Here is a 20,706-nt window from a genome sequence, read left to right as displayed (position 1 = left end):
CGCATGCTGTGACGTGTCTCTGAGTCTGTCAACTCTCTTGTTTACTTGTTACATTATAGAGTGCTGATAGATAAGGCAGCTGTAATGGGTTAGTCTGTGTTTTCACAGCATTGATGGTGCATTGATGAGCCTTGAGGCCCACTGTCAGCATGGCTCCATGGCACCCTGGATGGATGAAAGTGTTTGTTTTAACTTTTAACCAGGAAACTAAAAAAACACCTGGATCATTAAAGGGAAGCCCCGTACTTTCTTCGTGGTTATTTTTGTTTTTCATGCAGGTCTACAGCACACTAAGGTGTATATTACTCTATTATGGAAAGGTCAAACAGCTGATAAGGACACAATTGTGCCAAGCTTCTGTTTTCATTTTGTTTTGCTTTAAAGTCCCCAAGGGAGCCGACAGACATTTTCACAAAACAAAAGCAGTGAAGTCATTCATACTGTCATTCAAAGGATCTCTTATACTTTTTCTCTATCTTTCTCTGGACTTCCCCATCACAGATGTTTATTCTTGTATGCTCTTCCAACAGGCAACACGTCTAACAGGAAGCTAACTTATCAGGATACAGGATAGATCCACCCTGACATGCTTTGTCAAATTGGAATTTGTTATGAAATCTCTCAACCTACTGAACTTAAAAACCTCTAAGTTTCTGACGAAGGCTTGAATTTGACAAAGGTCACGTCATATCTCAGCTAATCTTGACTCAATGCTGAAAGTTAGAAAGTTTCAAACAAAACAATTTCCTTCCCTTGATTTCAATTCAATAAGTTGTACAAACGATATAAGAGCAACATGTGGGGTTTGAATTTGTTTAAGCAGGGTGTGGTGGCTCCTCTTTGAGGAATTTCTCGACCTGAAGAAACAATGACAGGAGAGTCTGTTGGTCTGTTGTCAATTGGTGCAGACACCTGGGAAAACCCTCTCACCTGCATTTCATCTGTTTGTATGTGGCACCCTTTCCAGTCAACAATACATTTATCATTTATAGAAACATGACTGTCCCTTTCTTAACATGTCATGGCTGTGAGGGAGCTCCACAACAGGTGCTGGCTGTGTGTGTGTGTGTGTGTGTGTGTGTTAGGGCTGAACGATTAATATTGCATTTGCGATAATATCGCGATATGTTAAAACGCGATTTCCTAATCGCAAAGGCTGCGATTTGGTCACATGACTCGCGAGAGCAAATCAGTCTGCACTCCGCAGAGAAAGCATCAACTAGCACGCTAACGCTACACTGTACCTTGAGCTGATTTCTGTCATTCAAACAACTCTGAGTTGTAGTTTAAAACTTTTACAGCCATTTTAATAAAATGAAGGGTTTTATTCTGGTTCGAGTCCATACGTGCAGTTAATGGATACAGGAACGCAGAACTGAAGGCTCGGTTGCCAACTAGCTCTGATTAGCTGTTAGCGGTTAGCTCCATTATAAAGATATGGAGTGGAGGAGCTGCCACTGAGAGGGGTAACAACCAGACTCTGATAAATGACGTTCGGGGAGCTTTCACAGCAGCGTGGCCGCGGTGTTTCAATGGTTTTATTAGTACAGTTAATCCCACGGCAAGAACACCAGCAACTAGCTAACGTAACGATAGCCTCTCTGAGCAAGAGCACACGGCAGCACGCAACTTCACGAGGGGGAGGGGCTGGAGGCAGCTCCTCTCTGTGTACTGTAAAAAATTACACTGGTGTGTGTGTGTGTGTGTGTGTGTGTGTGTGTGTGTGTGTGTGTGTGTGTGTATATACTATATTTTTACTTTTTTAACTGTCTAGTGTGTAATTGTGTGTTGTTCATACTATAAAATGATTTATTGTTTGTCTTTGTTGAATAATACAGAAGACAAAGCTTAAAAAAAAAATCGAATTGCAATATTTGGGAAAAAAAATCGCAATTAGATTATTTTCAAAAATCGTTCAGCCCGTGTGTGTGTGTGTGTGTGTGTGTGTGTGTGTGTGTATTCCAAAAACCAGGGAATACAGTATACTTGTGGGGTCTGCACAGCCTTGTGGGGTCCAGCTGTTTGAGGGTTAAGACTTGGTTTTAGGGTTAGAATTAGGTTTGGGTTAAAACGGGGATAAAATAAAAGCTGGTAAAAATTAAAATGGTTAAAAATTAAAACAGTGAGATGGTCCCCAAGGCACTGGCAGGGGTTAGGTTTGGGTTAAAACGCAGGGTAAAGGTTAAGGTTAGGCATTTAGTTGTGATGGTTAAGGTTAGGGTAAGGGGCTAGGGAATGCATTATGTCAGTGACGGGTCCCCACAAAGATAGTGAAACAAACGTGTGTGTGATATAATCCATCATTTGTTTAGGAAGCATCAAGACTAAATGCTCTGGTCTCAAAACCTCTACAGTTGAAAATTTGCCAGCTGGCTAACACTCGCACATTTCCAGAAAGATTGATTTAATGTGCATTGTCCTTATAAATGAAATACATGTAGAGACACATCTTAAACCATGAAAGTCGGAGAGTCAGTAGTAGTCAAAGACTGTATGGTCTGGGTGCTGCGTCACAGGCGCCCTGTCCTGGCCTGCGGGTAACACGCTCTTCGCTACCTTTCACTGAAGATGACTCACCGGCCCCCCTCGCAGCAGGGAGAACGGGATCAGATGCACGCGGCCTGTAGGCTGCCTAGTGATGTCTTACATTGCATAATTCTTCGTTATATTCGCTCCTTTTTGTCTTATTAAGACAACATGAGTCATTGGGAAATTTTGTGGGAAAGCTGACTTTGTTGATTTGTGTTTTGAATGGAGTGTGTCTTTTTGTGAGGCATGTGTGTTTTTGTTGTTTTTATTTATTGGTCTTCGACACAGAGGGTAGATGGACTAATGATGCTCTCAATCTTTTTGACCTCGCTCCTCCTCCCCTGACCTGGACACAAGCCAGCTATAAATCCTTGGATTGTGCTCTCTCTCTCTCTCTCTCTCTCTCTCTCTCTCTCTCTCTCTCTCTCTCTCTCTCTCTCTCTCTCTCTCTCTCTCTCTCTCTCTCTCTCCCTCCACACTTCAGCCTCTTCTAACTTCCTCAAACCTTCATTCGCCCCATCATCCCCCCCAACCACTTCCCCTGTTACTATAGTAACCTTAATTTTATTTACAGGTCCAGCCAATGCTTCGGCTTTTTGTTGGCAACCATTATGACTGAGGGGGTGACCACCAGTAGCACTTTGCGCTGTACCAGCGAAGTGCTCCTGCTGGGTTTAGCCTGGGTAGAAAGATGTGCGTGTGGGACAGGCCAGGCTGAGGAACGGACCTCCACTGTCTCCGGGTCAGAGATAGACCCGCTGACGGTTTTAATCGAGTAAATCCTCTGCTTGGCTTGGCAGTGGACTTTCTCTCTACTTTCAGCCAGGCTTTTTAACAAGATTTGAGGGGGGGGATTCACCCTCTGGGAGATTTATGGCAATTAGCAGGTTCTTATCCAAAGATGCTTATAGGGATCCACATTAGGAATAAAGCAAGTACTACACTCAGCCACAGGGGCGATATGAAGCTATCTTAACGGCTTGTTTCTGTCTGTCATATCTTTCTGTTTCATAAAAGCCAAATAAAAGCATTATCATACAACATAATAGCACAATAGATGCAAAGTTAAGTTTGGCTCTGCAAGAAAATATGCCCACATGCAGTGCTAGCACACTATTCCCATGGCAAACTAAACGAGTGGGGCACATTTCCTCCACCCAACCTTGTTCATCTTAATTGTGGTTTTCCATAGGCAGCTATTATGGTGCTGGTAAATTGCTCTGTAATCAGGGTGTAGGGCCACCCTGATCATAATCCATACATGTGATGGGGATAAAAGAACTAAACTGAGTTCCCTGTGTTTTTTTTCTGTGACATGTTTGTGTCTCACAGGCTATGACTTTGAACCTATGGGTTCACTTTGATGGGGGATGTCTACTCTCAAAAGTGGTCATTTTCTGTTTTGTCTTTCCTTGTCTTTTTCTGTCTCTGCCTTTTGTTTCCCCCCCCCCCTTTTTGGCCTCCTTCCCTCCATCTCGGTCTCTTTGTAAAGAACGTCAGTCTTTAATTATAGTTTTTGTCTTAGGGAAATGGTGTATAGGTTGTAGCAGAGTGAGTGTTTTAGAAATTCTGTAGACACACAAACAGCGCAATCTGTAATGCCACATCCCATATTAGTTGCGACTCTCAGGCCACACAGAGTCAGTGTCCTTATTGCTTTCTAATTTAACACCTATTGTGATTAAAACTGGAAAACGCAAGACCATTCCCAGATTCCAAAAGTGACAGTCTCTATTGTACTGTGCACTTTCAAGACACAAAGACTGTGACTATCTCGGGATAGATGTCAACAAGCGAAACCACGACAATATGAACGTTGGAGGGGCCAGGAAAGACGAAAGATTGTGGCGGGTGGGTGTGGTGCTTTCTTTAGTGGGTGTTTATGCTAGTGGTAACGAGCTGCAGCGTGGCCAGGCGGCCGACTGGCTGGAGAGTGATATGTGTTTATGTTGGCCTGAGAGGTTATTGCTCCAACCCCTGCCCCTGTCCTACACGTAAGCATTGGGTTACAGGTTGCTGACCTGCACACAGTATCACTGACACTGACTCATGTCATATTCAGGAAACTGTTTACATGCAGCTTTACCAACCTGTCCTTGAATCCTGATGTACCCATGAATAAATCAAATATATGTCTGTGTTTACCACCAATTATAAGTATGCAAATCATAATTACATGAAGACGATACAAAACCAAAATATCACAAATGTCAGTAATGTAAATGTAATGCTTTTATCGTAAGGCTCTGCAACTTGCACTCGATTATACAGGGCAGGCACAACGTGAAGAAGACTTGGGCCATCGCTAACATTTTCAAATCGTCCAATCGTGGTTACTTGAAATCGCAGATAGGTGATCTGATCGGCTGGCTACATTGAACTGGCTAACACTGACTAGCATCCTTCTGCTGATAGTCAACAACTGGTGCACTGTCAAAACTATACAGTTAAAAACAACTGCACTCTAGAATTTCCGTTTCATACAGAAAGTAGACATTAATAGACTATTTTGACTAGAGGTCGACCGATTCATCGGTTTTGCCGATTAATCGGCACCGATAGTTGATTGGTGGAACTATCGTTATCGGCAAAAATCCATACCGATGGTTGCGTCCGTTGCTGGAGCGGCTGAGAAGCGCGCGCTGTCATTCATTACACAGTACGCGAGAGCTGAGAAGGGTCTGCTGGCATCATGCATTACAATAGTGGCCTCTAGAGGCGAAATAAGAACTATCACTGATGTCTGGTGTTTATTTTCGACACGTGTTACTGCGCGCTGCACGGAGAGCACATGCTGTGCGGAGAAGGCTGACATCAGATGCTCGTTTAAAGCATCGACAGCAAAAAGGTATGTATACAGTACATATTAATTTGTTGAATAGATGCTGCATTAGTAGAGAAAGAACAGCACAACAGTATATTTGTTTGCTTTCGAGGCTGAGATGACGCTAAACATTAGTAGTAGGCTAACTTACCTCAAGCGGTTAAAACACTGACAAAAATAAACGCAAGTCCGACCCAAATGTCAGAATCGGAACCCTAAAGGATCGTCCACGATCCCAAACGGCACCTCTGATTCATATTTAGATCATTTAATAACAGTTAAACGTAGAGACTTACTGATTGCTGCAGCTAAAAGCTAACGAGTTAGCCGTCACGGGGGTGTCTTTGGTGTCTTTCTAGCCTTTACAGGTGATTTTCTATACAGCCTGGAACTTGTGCCTTTTTCGGGGTTGTTGTAAATCCAAACTGTTACATCCAAGATTTATCCACTTGATGTCCATAATTCATCACGTTTTCGGTCATTTCTGCCGCTAACTCTGTGCTACCCATAGACAGTAGGTGCTACCGACAAGGAGATCTCCCATGATGCCTTTGTTTATGTTTTCAACCAATGGGAAGGCAGGTCCGTCACACATTACGCCTTATATGGGCATCCAAGCAAGAACATATATATATATATATATATATATATGTATGTATGTATGTATGTATGTATGTATGTATGTATGTATGTATGTATGTATGTATGTATGTATGTATGTATATATATATATATATATATATATATATATATATATATATATATATATATATATATATATATACATACATACATACATACATACATACATACATACATACATACATACATACATACATACATACATACATATATATATATATATATATATATATATATATATATATATATATATATATATATATATATATATATATATATATTATAAAGTGGGAAAGATAGATCCCTCCAGGTCAGAGATCGTCTGTTACCGTTCTAAACCGTTCTACAGAGAAGAATGGCGTCACTGTTTTGAGATTGTTTGTCTTTTATATGAATTATAATGCTCATTATGTTTATTTTTGCACTGGATGACTCCAAATATGTAGGAGAACTGTTTTAGACAACACACATGCTTGTGTAGCATTGCTGTGGGTGTAATATCAATAAATATGACATTATTTTGATTATTGGCAAAATCGTCGACTTTTTTTGAAACAATGTATGTATTTTGTCAACTGTATAAGTTATAAATACTATCGGTCGATTAATCGGTTATCGGCAAATACGGCCCAACCTAGCTATCGGTATCGGTAAAATCCACTATCGGTCGACCTCTAATTTTGACAGTAATTGTTTGGGTCACAGGGTGTACCAGACCGAGGCATACCGAACAAATACACGTATCATAACAGACCTAGTGAACGGTGGCAAAAGATGACAGGCCACATGTTTGATGTTGAGAAACTATATGGGCAGGAAGACAAGAGAAAAACAAATAATGTATCCGGTTGCAAACTCATCGACCCAGACAACCAGTTTTTTTTCCACGCCCTTAGCTTAAGCAGCAACTGTTTTGGTTGATGCAGGTATGCAAAGACAGTCAATATTGTGCCTGCAGCAGTCTGCTTTATCTCTTCCTCTACTGTTTCTACCTTGTTTTCCCTCTCTCCCCTGATCTGTTTATGACCAGAAGTCATCATGTATCAGGTCACGTGACAGCCAAAGTACCCTTTAATGACCCCCCTGTGCACCTCTGATCTGCTTTGCCTCCAGACGTCACCTCTCACCTCACCAATATGAACTAAGTGGTCCAAAACCCCCTCAAACTTGGAAATCTGACTGGGTACCAGCAATTTGATTGGGGTTGTGTGCTGCTAGAATTGGGGATTAACTGAGCCCAGGGGCTGGCACTCATAGTTACTGATGTGCTTCAACCACGACAGCCCCGCAAACTCTGACCCCTTTCTCTCATCAGTCATCGTCCATCACCCTGTAAGAGACAGAGCTGCTTTTGTCTGCTTGTGCAGGGACTAACCTCAGCTGCTTTTTCTCACTTAGGAAGCCCACTCGGGACATGTCACTGCCATTTTGTAGTTGTCTGTTTTTAAGATTAGGGTACATGAAGTGAAACACTCTTTGTTAGCTGGAGGAAGCAATGATAAGATTAAAACATGGGTCACACAGGGTCATAGCCTGTTAAGCTGTCAGAGATATTTATTGTCAGTATCCAAACCTATCTCCAATGCAGGTTCAGTTGCTGCAGGAATATCATGGAAACAACTGCCAGTATTTTGAAACACGGCACAATAACGCATAACTTTGCCCTACTATTAGAAAAACAACCGATTCAAAGCAACCATAAAACAAGATGATTGGGAGTGAAGAGTCTGATAGAAAGCTGTAACGTTACTGTTTTCAGATGAGGACACAACATGCTTGGTGGAGAGATGTAGAGCACCATTGTGTAACTCCTATCCCCAGTTCCCATTGGAAGCCCAGTGTGTGTGTGTACAGGCTTTGTTTTCCTGTGAAGTCATGCATTAGAGGATAGCTTAGCAGTAGCCGAGAGGAGCTTTTTCTTTCTTTCTAATTACAGCACGGCCTGGTCCGTCCAGAGACCATTGTGCCAGGGTGCTGTGAATTCCCACAATGGAGCTGCTCAGCAGAGAACAATGAGTCAAATTCCTGACCGTTCCCTGCAGGTTCAGAGGCTGGGCTGACAAATAAAGACAGCAGAGTTACAGTGGCTTTGCTATTCTACACCCAGTAGCTTTCCCACTCGCCAGCCCAGTGGGGATATTTGTGTTTGTGTGTTTGTGTGTTTGTGTGTTTGTGTGTGTGTGTGTGTGTGTGTGTGTGTGTGTGTGTGTGTGTGTGTGTGTGTGTGTTTACAGGGAGGGTGAAGCTCCCACTGGGAGCACAGGGTGGGGTTGAAAGATGGGGGAGGTGAAGAGGAGGGAGCTAGTTTCGTTCTTTCTGTAGGAGGTGAAAGACTGTTGGCTCTTTTCTGGTGTAATCAAACCCCTGAGAACGAAAAGTTGGCAACCAAAAGCTGCACTGAAAGCATTGTTGATCACAATTGATCATTGATCAATGAACTTGTATAAGACTTCATGTACAAACCTGTTCTAATGACTTTTTCATCACACAAACTCAATGGGTCCTGAGCTCTCACATACTTGGCCATATAAAACACAATCTGCTGTTTTTCTTGCTTCTGTACAGATGGGAACTGTTAGAGATTATGACAAGAATAGCTCAGCCATTTGCAAGCGGAAGGGTCCTGTTGTTTACATTGCCAAAATGTGTGTTTACACAGCCTTTAAGTAGGCTGTAGAGCTCGAAGGCCTCCAACAGATCTGGTTGCACTTGTTGCATCCAGACTGCAGAATCTGGGGTTCTTGCTTTCCCAGCTGTCCAGAAATGTGTGTGTCTACGAGTATCCATCTATACACTGAAACTGTTGCGTTGATAACCTGTTCTCCACATAATCAATGTTTACTGAATGGGAGATGGTGGGTGGTAAGAAAGACCCCACAGTGAATGGCAGGCGCCATACTGAGACACAGATACTGGCATTTGCCAGTCACCTCCTATTCTGTGTTTGTTTGTTGGTCACAGACTTTGACATGTGAAAGCTTTTATAATGGAATTCAATCAGATTGATTATAGTTCAATTTTGTACAGTTTGTACAATGCTACTGTCAGACCATTCTTGATATAATTTGTATTAATTGATTCTAAATTGACTATAAAATGTCAGAACATTGTCCAAATAGTCTATCGTAATTTCCCAGATCCCAAGGTGATGTCTTCAAATTGCTCTTTTTTTTTTTTTGTCAGACTAGCAGTCCATTAAATCCATAACAGATATTCAATTTCTAATTGTATGAACTGGAGGGGCAATGAATATTTGTCCAGCTTTTTGGCAATGTGATTGCATTTGACATTGGTACTGTGTGTCTGTGCCTCTGCTACACAGTCACACCCACTTGCTCTGGTTTGAGGACATTTGCCACATGGTTCACAGAAGCCATAAAATTCCTCCTAAGCGTTTCATCCTGCGCAGGCTTTTGAAAAGCATTCACACAGTCCTCCCTTGTGCCTCCCCCTTTGCTCAATTCACAATTACATGACACTATATCTCCTTTACTAGTTACTCTACCTTTAATGAAAATTGATAGTCTCACACACATACACACACACCAGCTGCCATTAATCCAGGCCTAATAAATGTTTTATAAGCCCCACGGTAGGGACACCCCTCGTTTATTCAGAAGGTGTCAATGGTTGAGTCCAGAGGGAACGATTGCTGTCCTACCTTCCTCTTAGGGCCTCTGAATTCAGTGGGAGAGTAATACATTTTCTCTATAGCGCACATTTACCCCTATCCTCAATCACTGTCTGATACCATTAAAGTAGTAGCTCTCTTTCTCTAATGCACGTAAACGCACTTACAATTGTTCCAATTCAAAGGTAATGCAGATCAGTTTGGACCCTGGAGTGACCTGGAATTTCTTAACTCTCTGAAGTCAGACTTCTAGGATAAGGGATAGGATATGTGAGAAGAAAACATTTGCCAGTGAATGAATGAAAGTAAAATCAGCCTAGAGGAGAGGATAGGCCCCTTATTCATCAATTAGCGGTTGCAGATTCATTCCTCCCACCATCTTTCCAGACTGTTTTCCCATAGCTCGTCTGTCTGGATGATATTGTGTGGTTTACGACAACCGAGCTAAAAAAAACACACACACACACACAGTGTAATGCCTCAGCAAGTCTTATTGTAAGCTGAACCACAAGTTTCCCTTCTACCATTTCTTCTTGTTGTTGGTGAGGAGAGTGGCACCCTTTCAAAGGAAATGCCTTTTTAACACAGCAGGAAGGAGAAACGTTGCCCCCTCTGGATCCAAGTCATTGTTTTTTATTTGATGGCATTAAGGGACAGTGTTTGTGTTTGGCTTTTGTTTGTGCTGTTGTGGGATCAGGCCAGTACTTAAATTACATTGTGAAGTGGATTCTTTTGCTGTTGGCCTGTCAGGGGTTAAGCTTAAAATTCTCCAAAGTCTTGCTTCTGATTTAGCATACCAAGGAATGAGAAAAATCCAATGAGCTTAACTAGACTTGACTTGTGTAGAGGCTAATGGTTAACAAGCCATGATGGAATTTCCCTTTCAGTCAGTGGAGGTGACTTGAGCTCTCACAGATATTTTCTCAAGGATTGAAAATGCTGTCATGAATGAACTTTGATGCCATAATGGAATTTTAATGGCCTTGAAGGGGAGTCTGTAGTGTGAGCCCAGGGGCTACACAGTGCAGCATATTCAGATGTGTAGTGTTATTGTGATGTCAATTTCTACAAAAAAAATGTATCTCAAAAGACTGCAATACTGGAATGTTGAGGAACCGTAAAGCAAGTAACATGGCTTGTGTTCTTTATTTGTTTAGCCTTGTTAGCACTCTACTGAAATCTGTTCAGCATGTGCAGTATTTCAGTTTGATTTTTTTTATTTGGTCACGCCTACTTTAAACCAGTAAGAAGAGAACAGAGAAATGTAAAAAAGAAACGAAAATGCATCAATCTCTAATATGAAATAATCAAAATGTTCCAACATTGGCAGAAAATAGTGTGTTCATCACTCATAGTTAGAAGCTGATGATGATGATGATGATGATGATGATGATGATGAGAAAATAAGGGCCTTTAAAGCCTAATAACAGTTTGTCTAAACCTTCATTTGTATTTTTTCATGTGCTTCTTTTGTCAGCTTATCAAAACAGAATATTAATCAATGCAGAATATAGGATTTGTGCTGCATTATTTGGTGTTAAATAAAAAAATAAGTAGATTGGATGTACAGTATAGTGTTTACCCTTTATGTATACCCTGATGCTCTGAGACACACACACACACACACACACACACACACACACACACACACACACACACACACACACACAGTATCACCTTCTTTGCATACTCTCTGCAACACATGACTGAATGTCACAGAGGCATAAAGAAATGAGGTGCCATGCGCAAAAATGGCTCAGTGACCACAGAACACACCCAGTGGGTCCTCACTCATAACTACATGGCATACATTTTATATGGATGCAGTTATCTGCTGTTAAATTACATGCTCCTAAGAAAGTAGAGTTTTTTTTTTTTTTACTTGAATGTCAAAGTGAAAATGGATCGGCCAACCCTGTCTCACACTGAAGGTGTGTGTGTGTGTGTGTGTGTGTGTGTGTGTGTGTGTGTGTGTGTGTGCGCTACGATTACAGGGAGCGAGTGTGTCTTCCAGCTGACAGGTCTTTCAGAAAAGCAGGGCGCAGGGCCATGTATCTGCAGCTGCCCTTCTCTGTGCGCTCTTTGATGGAAAGAAAGATGGTGTTTACTTCTACACCCACAGTTAAACACACACTGACAGAAACAACACGCTGTTGTCTAACTTGAAGATCCACCGAGAGACACACTGTATATAACTTATTCTACAGTATCAGAAAAGCCTTTTGCAGTTCACTACAGTAAACAGTATAATTATGTGAGTTACATCCTTGAATGTTCAATGACCCGAGCAGTTGGTAGTGTAACTATCTCATTTGTTATTGGTGCTCCAAATAGTAGCACAGGAACACCCCTGACACTGGTATGTTTTTTTTGAAACACACACACACACACACACACACACACACACACACACACACACACACATACATACACTCACAAATATAGCCATCCATTGTTTAACCCACCAACAGACCTAAAGGTCTCAACTGTTCCTCTGTTGTTGGTGTGTTTGACTAGCAAAGATAGCACTCCCACCTGTTCCTTATCTGCACTGTACATACACATGCACACTCACACTATTAGAATTAATTTTGGTTTACAATGGGGCAGATAGATTTAGCAAATGACAGTTGAACTGAAACTTTCTAAGGTAGCAGAGCAGACTGAGCTGTTCTTTAAATGTCTAATGAGTCCCTCCATTTGCCTTTTTTTTAATCTTGTGTCCAGGTTTGGATGACAGCCTGCAGCAGTATGTGAGCAACTTTGAGCGGGAGAAGATCAGTGGGGAGCAGCTACTGAAGATCACACATCAAGACCTGGAGGAGCTTGGCGTGGCCAGGATTGGACACCAGGAACTGGTGTTGGAGGCTGTCGATTTGCTCTGCGCTCTGGTCAGTAGACCTCCGCTGCGAGTGTGTGTGGCTAATGTGATGTGTATTCCAGATACAGTAGCATGGATAAACAGGTAAAAGCATAACCGCGGGACACGACTGTATCTTCAGGAAGGATTCGTAACAAAACAGGGGCTTTTGTTTGGTCAATGTCCCTCCCCGTAGCTCTCAGTGTGCCTTCCCTAAAAAATAAAACCAGCCTGTAGTTTCTGGTTCGGCAGCTAAAGGAACCAGCGATGCAGAAAGGCCGATCATTTCCCACACAGCTCAGCGGGGTGGGGAGGCACCGCAACACACAAAGCAGCCCGAGGACATTGGGGAACAGCAGTGTCACTCAAGAAGGCTAAATTTGGCAGTTAGAAACTGTGTGAGATTATAAGAGGCAGTAAATGGTAATCATATAGCAACAAGTGACAGTTTGATCTGTTGGATAGATAAGAACTCTCTCCACACTGTCCCTTACAGGTGAAGTCTCCTTTACACACAAAATACATACAAACACAAGGTATATAATATATATATATATATATATATATATATATATATATATATATATATATATATAAAATATTAAAAAATAAATAAATAATAATGTCGGGTAGGTCATTCTCACTGCTATCTGCCATCTACTCACCTGAGCCATCTCTCTAGGCTCAATTGTAGATCCTCTGTTTGGCTCTTATTAGTCACTTTGGGAGCGAACCAGCTGCCCTTTTGTCCATCATCATAGCTCATAGAAGAACTGCCAAAAAAAAAAAATATATATAATATATATCTCCATCTTCAGATAGTGAACATGAAAAGAGTGAGGGAAACCGTCCATGCTCTAACTGAAAGAGAACCAGGTTTTCCAGCAGATGGGATCGATTTAGAGTTTTATCACTTCCTGTGCCATAAAAGTCCCAGATTGTGGTCCCTGCGTTTTGATCAGTGTCAGCATTTCTGCATTTCTGCTCTCTTAAAATGCTTTACATTAATTGTTTGGGGCATGGTTATTTTTACCCCGAAGAAACTTAAAAGTTCAATCTTCTCTCTCCTACACGAGGCTACATCTTGCATTGATGCTGATCTGAAAGCTGTAGGTCAAATGGGTTTGGATCAACACATTTTATGGCCCCAAAAAGTGATTTTGAAAATAGTGATTTTATTCGTCAGTGATCCGCCACCCCAGCACACTGAAGTTATGCATGGATTTCCTCGGATCCTGTGTGAAGCAGAAACGTGGGATTTAGTGTGTGGTTCGCAAACAACTCTCATCATTGCTCGCATCTCATAAAATATACAGTCTACATGGCAGCTTGTAGCTACAATCTTGAAATCTATGCTTGGGCATCTTTTGATGACCAAGGTCAAAACAGACAGTGTACAGGTTTACCTGGAACAGGGGTATTAAGATTTGATTCATCTCTTCCCTTAGACCCAACTTTCACCCAATCAATACACACTTCTATTGTTTCTCATTCTGCAAAAAGCTAAGATAAGCAACCTGTCCTACACCTGTTAACAGTATCTCCTCTACCTGCAACCACTGGAAGTGGACACCTGGAAGCACTTGGCACATACATGGGTGCCTTTTTTGTTTTGATAGATTTACTCATCATAGAATATTTACCATATGGTACGTTCTGTGGTCCATGACCCCTTTTTACTCTTAAAAGTAAGCAGGCCCAGATTTTTGTTCATCCCTAGAACCTTGACATCACGGCAGTAAAATTTCAAGTCATTTTCTTGTGCAGCTTCATAAATCGGGCCTCCAAAATGCCTCCTCAGCATGTTTTTTTTTGTTGTTAATTTAAGTAAACCCTTTTTATTTGCATGTGAACTTTATTCTCCCATCCAAATGAGCTGTTGTTTTTTAGTATGGTGTCTGTGTGTGTTTCACTGTTTAGTCTTAAGCAATTTATTACTGGAGTATTTTGGCACATCTCTGTCCCTTGGAACTTTAGGCCAGGGTTGCGGGACTCTCAACAACCTCTCACTGACGCAGTCTGGCTAAATGCTTTTTGTCCGTTAGGGGTTTCCTTATTAAGAATGAGGCCTTGAGGGAAACACGCCCCATGGGAGGAAGTGAGGCCCCCGATTCAATTAGGTTTAACCGAGGCAAGGTCACTACTAACGACCCTCACAAGCTCTCACACTCTCCCCCCACTTTCTCTCTTTTTGTTTACTGTTAGGTCAGACACTTCTTGCCGCTGCCGTCACATTCATCTTTGAGACACTTTGCTACTAGGCTTTACTGTTGAATTTTAAACATTTAAGCATGTGCACACATTATAAAGATTTTGCCATTCGTATATCAGGGACCTGAGCTGTCCTGTTAGTAGTTTCAAACCTATATCATAATGACCAAGGGTCTAACGTTACAACCCCACAGCCCTTTAGGAAACATCTATACTCATGCTTCTCTTCCACCTGAAAGCTATCAAGAGCAAACTGCTGTCTAGGGACAAAGAGAGAACATTTCAATTCATTTGACTGGACTTCTCTGAGCCATGATGTCTTGTGCAGAGTCAGTGTGGAAACCCAACACTTCTTTATTTATTCTCAGACCCCAGCGACCCGCACTAAGACAAGCATTGCATGAAATTCAAACACACATTAGCAATCAGCAGCCATTGAACATACAGTATATGACGCATCATCTCGTCTGGTCATGAGTCGCAGAGCTACTGTAAATGTATTTTACCATTGCCTAGGGGGGGATCTGTCCCAAGGTATAATGTAACACTTAACCTTAGATGGCACATTATAGCAACACACACAAATGCACACACACTCTGTCTAGGCTACAGGCATTTGTATCTTTTATAGTCAAGTCAGATCCATGGCAGGAAGCGCTGTGTTGTGATAGCCATTCTCCATTTCTCCCGAGGACACTTATACCAGTATATAATCCCTTCAACGAGCCCCAACTACTTTAGAGCCAACCAAAAAAAAAGCTTCTGCAATCTTTTTTCTAGATTAACTAAATGTTTATAAAAAAGGCACTGAAAAGAACATAAATTTGGCTTGAAATGTTGTTATGAGAATGAAAAATTGCATTTGACTGGAACCACAGATTTAGCTCAGACATGGTTTTTAACTCAGCTGGCAGTGTGGGACAAAAGCTTTCTGGACATCTGTTAGAACTGCTGTGACTGTGTGATTAGCCTGCTAATGAAAAAGCCAGGAGAGATGTTTGATCTAGAAAACACTCCCACTGCCTTTGTGCTACAGTTAAGATTTCATTGCGTGGAAGACTGGATGAGAAACCAAACCATCAAATTTATTATTATATTATTATTATTATTATTATTATTATTATTATTATTATTATTATTATTATTATTATTCAACAATCCATTTCATGTTAAGTGTGCCATGAGTAAAGCTGCCTTCTGCTATTGTTTGATTAGACCAGTTATTCCAGTGACTCCTTAAGAACTGACTAAGTAGAATGATTTGTATGTTGTTGTTTTTTTAACTCATGTTGGAGAGAGGCAGTGGAATAAAAGCAGACGCTAACCACTTACAGATCTCCGTTATTTCCCAAACACGTGCTGTTTTAGTCCTTGCTAAGCATATTTAGCTACTGGCACATCACACATACAGCAGCCTTGCTGGCAGCGATGCAACACTGTGTAAGCTGATATTTACCAGGACAAGAGCTAGGCTGCTTACTTTTAAACAACACATTACTCCAAAACCTATTTATTCAGTCAAAACAAAGACTTTAAAACAAGCTCTTTCAAATATTTGACATATGCTCATGCGCAGTCTCAGAGGTGCACTTTACCCTCCAAGAAAAAAAATGTGAATGCTGTTGTAGCTCAGTACCCTGGAGTAGTTCAGTTCATAGCAGGGTCTATAGTGTACTTAGTGACCCTTGAAGACACAGAGCTCTGCTGCTTTGTGAATGTAAATAACGAATAAATTGGAGGAATGCAAAAGCAGGAAACAACCCAGGCCCAAGAATGCAAACATTCCTCTGCTTGGTAGGAGTCAGGTGATGGCATGTGCACACCCTCTCTGCACGCTCTGGAACAAACCTGGAGACTGGAGGGGAAATTTTATGCCAGAGCTCTTCTCACAGACAAGTGCACTTAAATCATATGTCAAAGAAATGATTACAGCTCATCATTGTACAAGAAACAACATGTTTTCCTGTGAATAAGACTCCTCTGTTGGAAAAAAAACGAGGGCCTCCCAGGTCTAGATTGTGTAGACAGGGGTTGTTTGCTTTGATCTTGAGTTCTACTCTGCAATACAAATGATTTCAGCTTCAATCATCAGTTGTAGTTAAAATGGTGTATTGTTTTACTGTTTCAGAACTATGGAGTAGAGGCGGACAACTTGAAGAATCTGGTTGTGAGGATGAGAGCTGCTACCAACAGTCTACACATGGCCACATCTGACCGCAGGAAAAGCCCCGCGTACGATGGCAGTATCTCACGCAAGCCACCCAATGACTTCCTCACCTCTGTGGTGGAGCTGATCGGCGCTGCAAAGAGCCTCCTGGCTTGGCTTGACAGGTAATAACAATTTTTTTTTTTTTTTAAACCATCACCTACCTGTGCCCTCTGGGTCAGACCAGATTTCAGAAGGGCTGCTGTAAGACCACGGCTTAACCCTCCTGTTGTCCTCGGGTCACATTTGACCCATTTTCAAAAATTTCTATATCAGAAATTTGGGTTTCTTTCAACCAATTTTTCAGAGAGAAATAACGTGGATGGTTCCCTACAACGCTCTTCAAAAGTCAAATAAATGATCAGTTCACTACTTTCATTTAATTCAGGTTTTTTTATTCAAATTTATAGCATTTGAAGAAAATAAATCGACAAACGTTGAAAAAAGTGACAAATGTAAAAAAAAAAAAAAAAAAAAAAGTGATTTAAAAACTAAAAACAACATTGAAAAAAGTGACAAAAACGTCGGGAAAAGTGGCGACCAAGTGTCGAAAAGGCGACCAAAATGTAAAAAAAAATATGTTTTTTTTAAAGTTAGTTTAAAGTTCATAAGCATATGTTTTAGATGGAGTTGGGGGGTGGGAGAAAGATACACAAAAGAAGATAAAATGGCGCCAAATGGTGACATTCTTGAGTTACAACCAAGTCTGTCCGTGGCCAGCCATCCAAACACAGCAATCAGAGCAAGGTTCACTGGGTCTATTATAAAGTATAGGGTTAGTAGCTTTTCGCTGACTCCACAGTAAATTGAGGCATACGCTTCCTGTATGTATAGCACCACCTAAAACAGCTCTGCCACATTTTCGTTTCTAATGAAGCCTAAAACTTTCCGAGAGGTGTTAATTTAACTATATGTTTATTACTGAAGCCACAGTTAGTCAGGGTGTTGTATGGGACTGCATTATATTGAAATGTGTTTCCAATATTCTTCTTCCCTCATGTTTGTAAATGGGGTGGGCAAAATGTCAGAAACACTTCTCAGTATAAAGCAGTTTACTTCAACACCACTGCAAACTACAACCTCAGTAATAAACGTATAGTTAAATTAATACCTCTCTGACAGTGTCAATCAAAACTGAACATTATCTTGAACTTTTTACAGGTGTACCTAATAATAAAGTGAATCAATATCAAACATTGTTTCTATATGCTTCAATTTTAAAATGATGCAGCCATGCACGAATGACAAAATTTCAACCCAACTCTGCAGTCGAGCACTGGTTCCTAATGTTCTCCCTTTCCTTCTTTGTCTGCTTGCAGGACGCCTCTTACAGGGATCAGTGACTTCACAGCCACCAAGAACAAGATCATTCAGCTGTGCCTGGAGCTCACCACCACAGTTCAACAGGTCTGCACGCTAGTTAGCTCAACAGCACACATGTAGCTACGCACAGACACACACACACACACACACAATAGGTTTTCCACTGAGGACATACCAGCTCAGGGGCACAGACATGCAAGATAAAGTGTAGGAGAAGAGAGTTATGGGAAATGTGGTCTGGCAGCCATGACACAAGCCTGAAGCCAGCAGTCTGAGTAAATGCTGATGTTTTTCTTGGGATCTTTTTTCTTTCTCCATGCTGGCTAATGAGGAGACCCCCTTAGTGCGGGGACGTTTAATGGTAACCGTTGCTTTTGTGTTTCCAGTTTCATAAAACCCACTGGCGCTCTTTTAAAGGTGGCTGCCAACATTCCCCAGGCTGCCGTACTCCTTCAGCCATGTGGTTCCTGTTTTTGCTTCTCCAAGATGCTCACAGTGGGAGACCAAACTGTCTGAAAGCGCTTCCTGTGTGTAGTTTTAATGCAGGGATGAGGAGGGGGTCCATCTGACTGCCAGATAGATGGTTAAAACCGAGCATCAGCGTACATCCACTATATTTCTGCAGAGCATTGCTCTTGCATTGCATCATGATACAATTGGGTGTCTACTTCTGTCAGTTTCATACAACCAGTAGTGGTTGGTCATACATATGTCTTGAACAAGGGGAGCTGTTGAGTGGCCTTTTCTTCAGTATCAAAGCCATTAGCTTGTATGTACAATTTGTTCTCCCTTGTTTGACTTAAGCATAGCCCCGTAAGCAACTCATTTTACACTTTTGCCAGTGAAAGTGTCTGCTGAGACTGCAGGTGTCATTTTTAGAGGGTTATTGCATCAAAATAAATTCCTTTCCCAGAGTGCCCATTTCCTCGCCAGAGTCTGTGATTTCAGCGCCTCTGGTGATTTACTGTGGGTGTCTCGGTCATGGTCATCTAGGAGAAGTGGGGGTATACATTTCCCACACTGCCATGTGAAGTGGAGAGGTTGTGGTGTAGAATAAACTCCTGATAGGTGCTGAAAGAGTTTTGTAAGACTGGAGAGATTAGTTTCCTCCAACCACTGGAGGAAACATGCCATTTGGTCTTCCTTTGGTTTTAAATCAGCTCATAGCTACTTATGTAACTGCAGAAACACTGATGAGGAGGCTTATTTCCAAGTCATCACATCATTTAAGTATCTAAACTGACAGCGTTAGAAGACTCTTGGCTTTCTTTCTCATTTCTTTGGACCATTTAGACTCCCTCTGTTATTCATAACATGTAGGCCAGCCACTGGTTAATAAAATAGGTTGCACAGGAGACTGCCACAGTGATTAGTTTTATGATGGGGGAGGACGGTGTGAGGTTTGCCCAGCTCGTTCATGAACTTCAGCCAAGAATTAGGGCTTTTCAGATCACAAAATTGATGTGTTCTGCCTGAATGAAGCCTGTGTGTACACACACAATGGGACACGGCCATAAAACTGTGAACAAATCACCCATCTTGGCTGACCCGTCAGCGTAGAGGTCATTCTCTTTCAAAGAACGCATTTTTCATCGATCCCCCGTGTCTTTTATCCGTGCTTCCCACTCCTGTATTGTTGGCTGAGATATAAAGTTTATATCGCTCTATTTTTAACAGAAAAAAAACCCAAAGATTCCATTATGTATGCCAAACACTGAATTTTAACATATGTATCCATCATATGTTGATACCTTATGAATAACAGGAGGTCAGATCTTTATTTCACTCAAGTGTAAAGACGGCTACCTGTACACTCTAGGTTCCTGCACTGTGCCAGCACTCCTCTCTCTCGGCCACTTCATTGCTCGACCATGCAAATCCGCTCTGGTGGCAGATCAAAGGCCCAGAGAGCAGCACACAGAGAGTCATCTGATCCACACCGGCTGTGGGATCAAGTCTATAACGTGAGGGATCAGTACACCCAGGGAATTGTCAGCCTCAGCCTCTCTGAGCGCTTAGTTACGATCTGGCTCCTGTCTACTAAGAGGACTTTGGTTTTGACAAAGATATTGGATTCATTTGGATATCACGGACAGATCTCAGAGGGATTATCTGCGATATTGTATTCACATGATTTGATGGTATTATGAAACAAGAGAAAATGTTCCATAAATGTTAAAGCTTGGTGGGAGATATGCCAAACCACGTCTGCAGCTTTTAATGATACTGTTTTGTTTCACGACCTCTAAACATCGAAATATGTATTTTTAGCTCATCCCTCTTGGCTCAGTCAACAGTGTAGTCATCCAAACATGGTCCAGTCACTAAAAGAAATATGCAGTTGCATGTTTACGCAAGCATAGCCAAATTCTTTCTGAAACCACCATATGTTCTTGGCTGACTTTAGAAAATATATTGTAGGGAAAGTTTAGGACCAATATATGTCAAATGAAACCTATTATGATTGTGTTTTTTCCTAC

General features: G+C 41.5%; 1 protein-coding gene across 1 annotated transcript in view; it reads left to right on the top strand.

Annotated features, from left to right (window-relative positions):
• The window catches only part of cnksr3 (cnksr family member 3), a 35,320-nt gene that overhangs the window by 5,766 nt on the left and 8,848 nt on the right, over window positions 1-20,706 (top strand). The window contains exons 2-4 of the mRNA XM_031288606.2: window positions 12,354-12,517; window positions 16,826-17,028; window positions 18,223-18,310. Of these exons, the coding sequence (XP_031144466.1) occupies window positions 12,354-12,517; window positions 16,826-17,028; window positions 18,223-18,310 (455 nt within the window). The remainder of the gene's footprint in view (window positions 1-12,353; window positions 12,518-16,825; window positions 17,029-18,222; window positions 18,311-20,706) is intronic.

This window comes from Sander lucioperca, chromosome 18 (genome assembly GCF_008315115.2).
Source record: "Sander lucioperca isolate FBNREF2018 chromosome 18, SLUC_FBN_1.2, whole genome shotgun sequence".
Classification (NCBI taxonomy): Eukaryota; Metazoa; Chordata; class Actinopteri; order Perciformes; family Percidae; genus Sander; species Sander lucioperca.
This window is presented reverse-complemented; position numbering and strand designations above follow the sequence as displayed.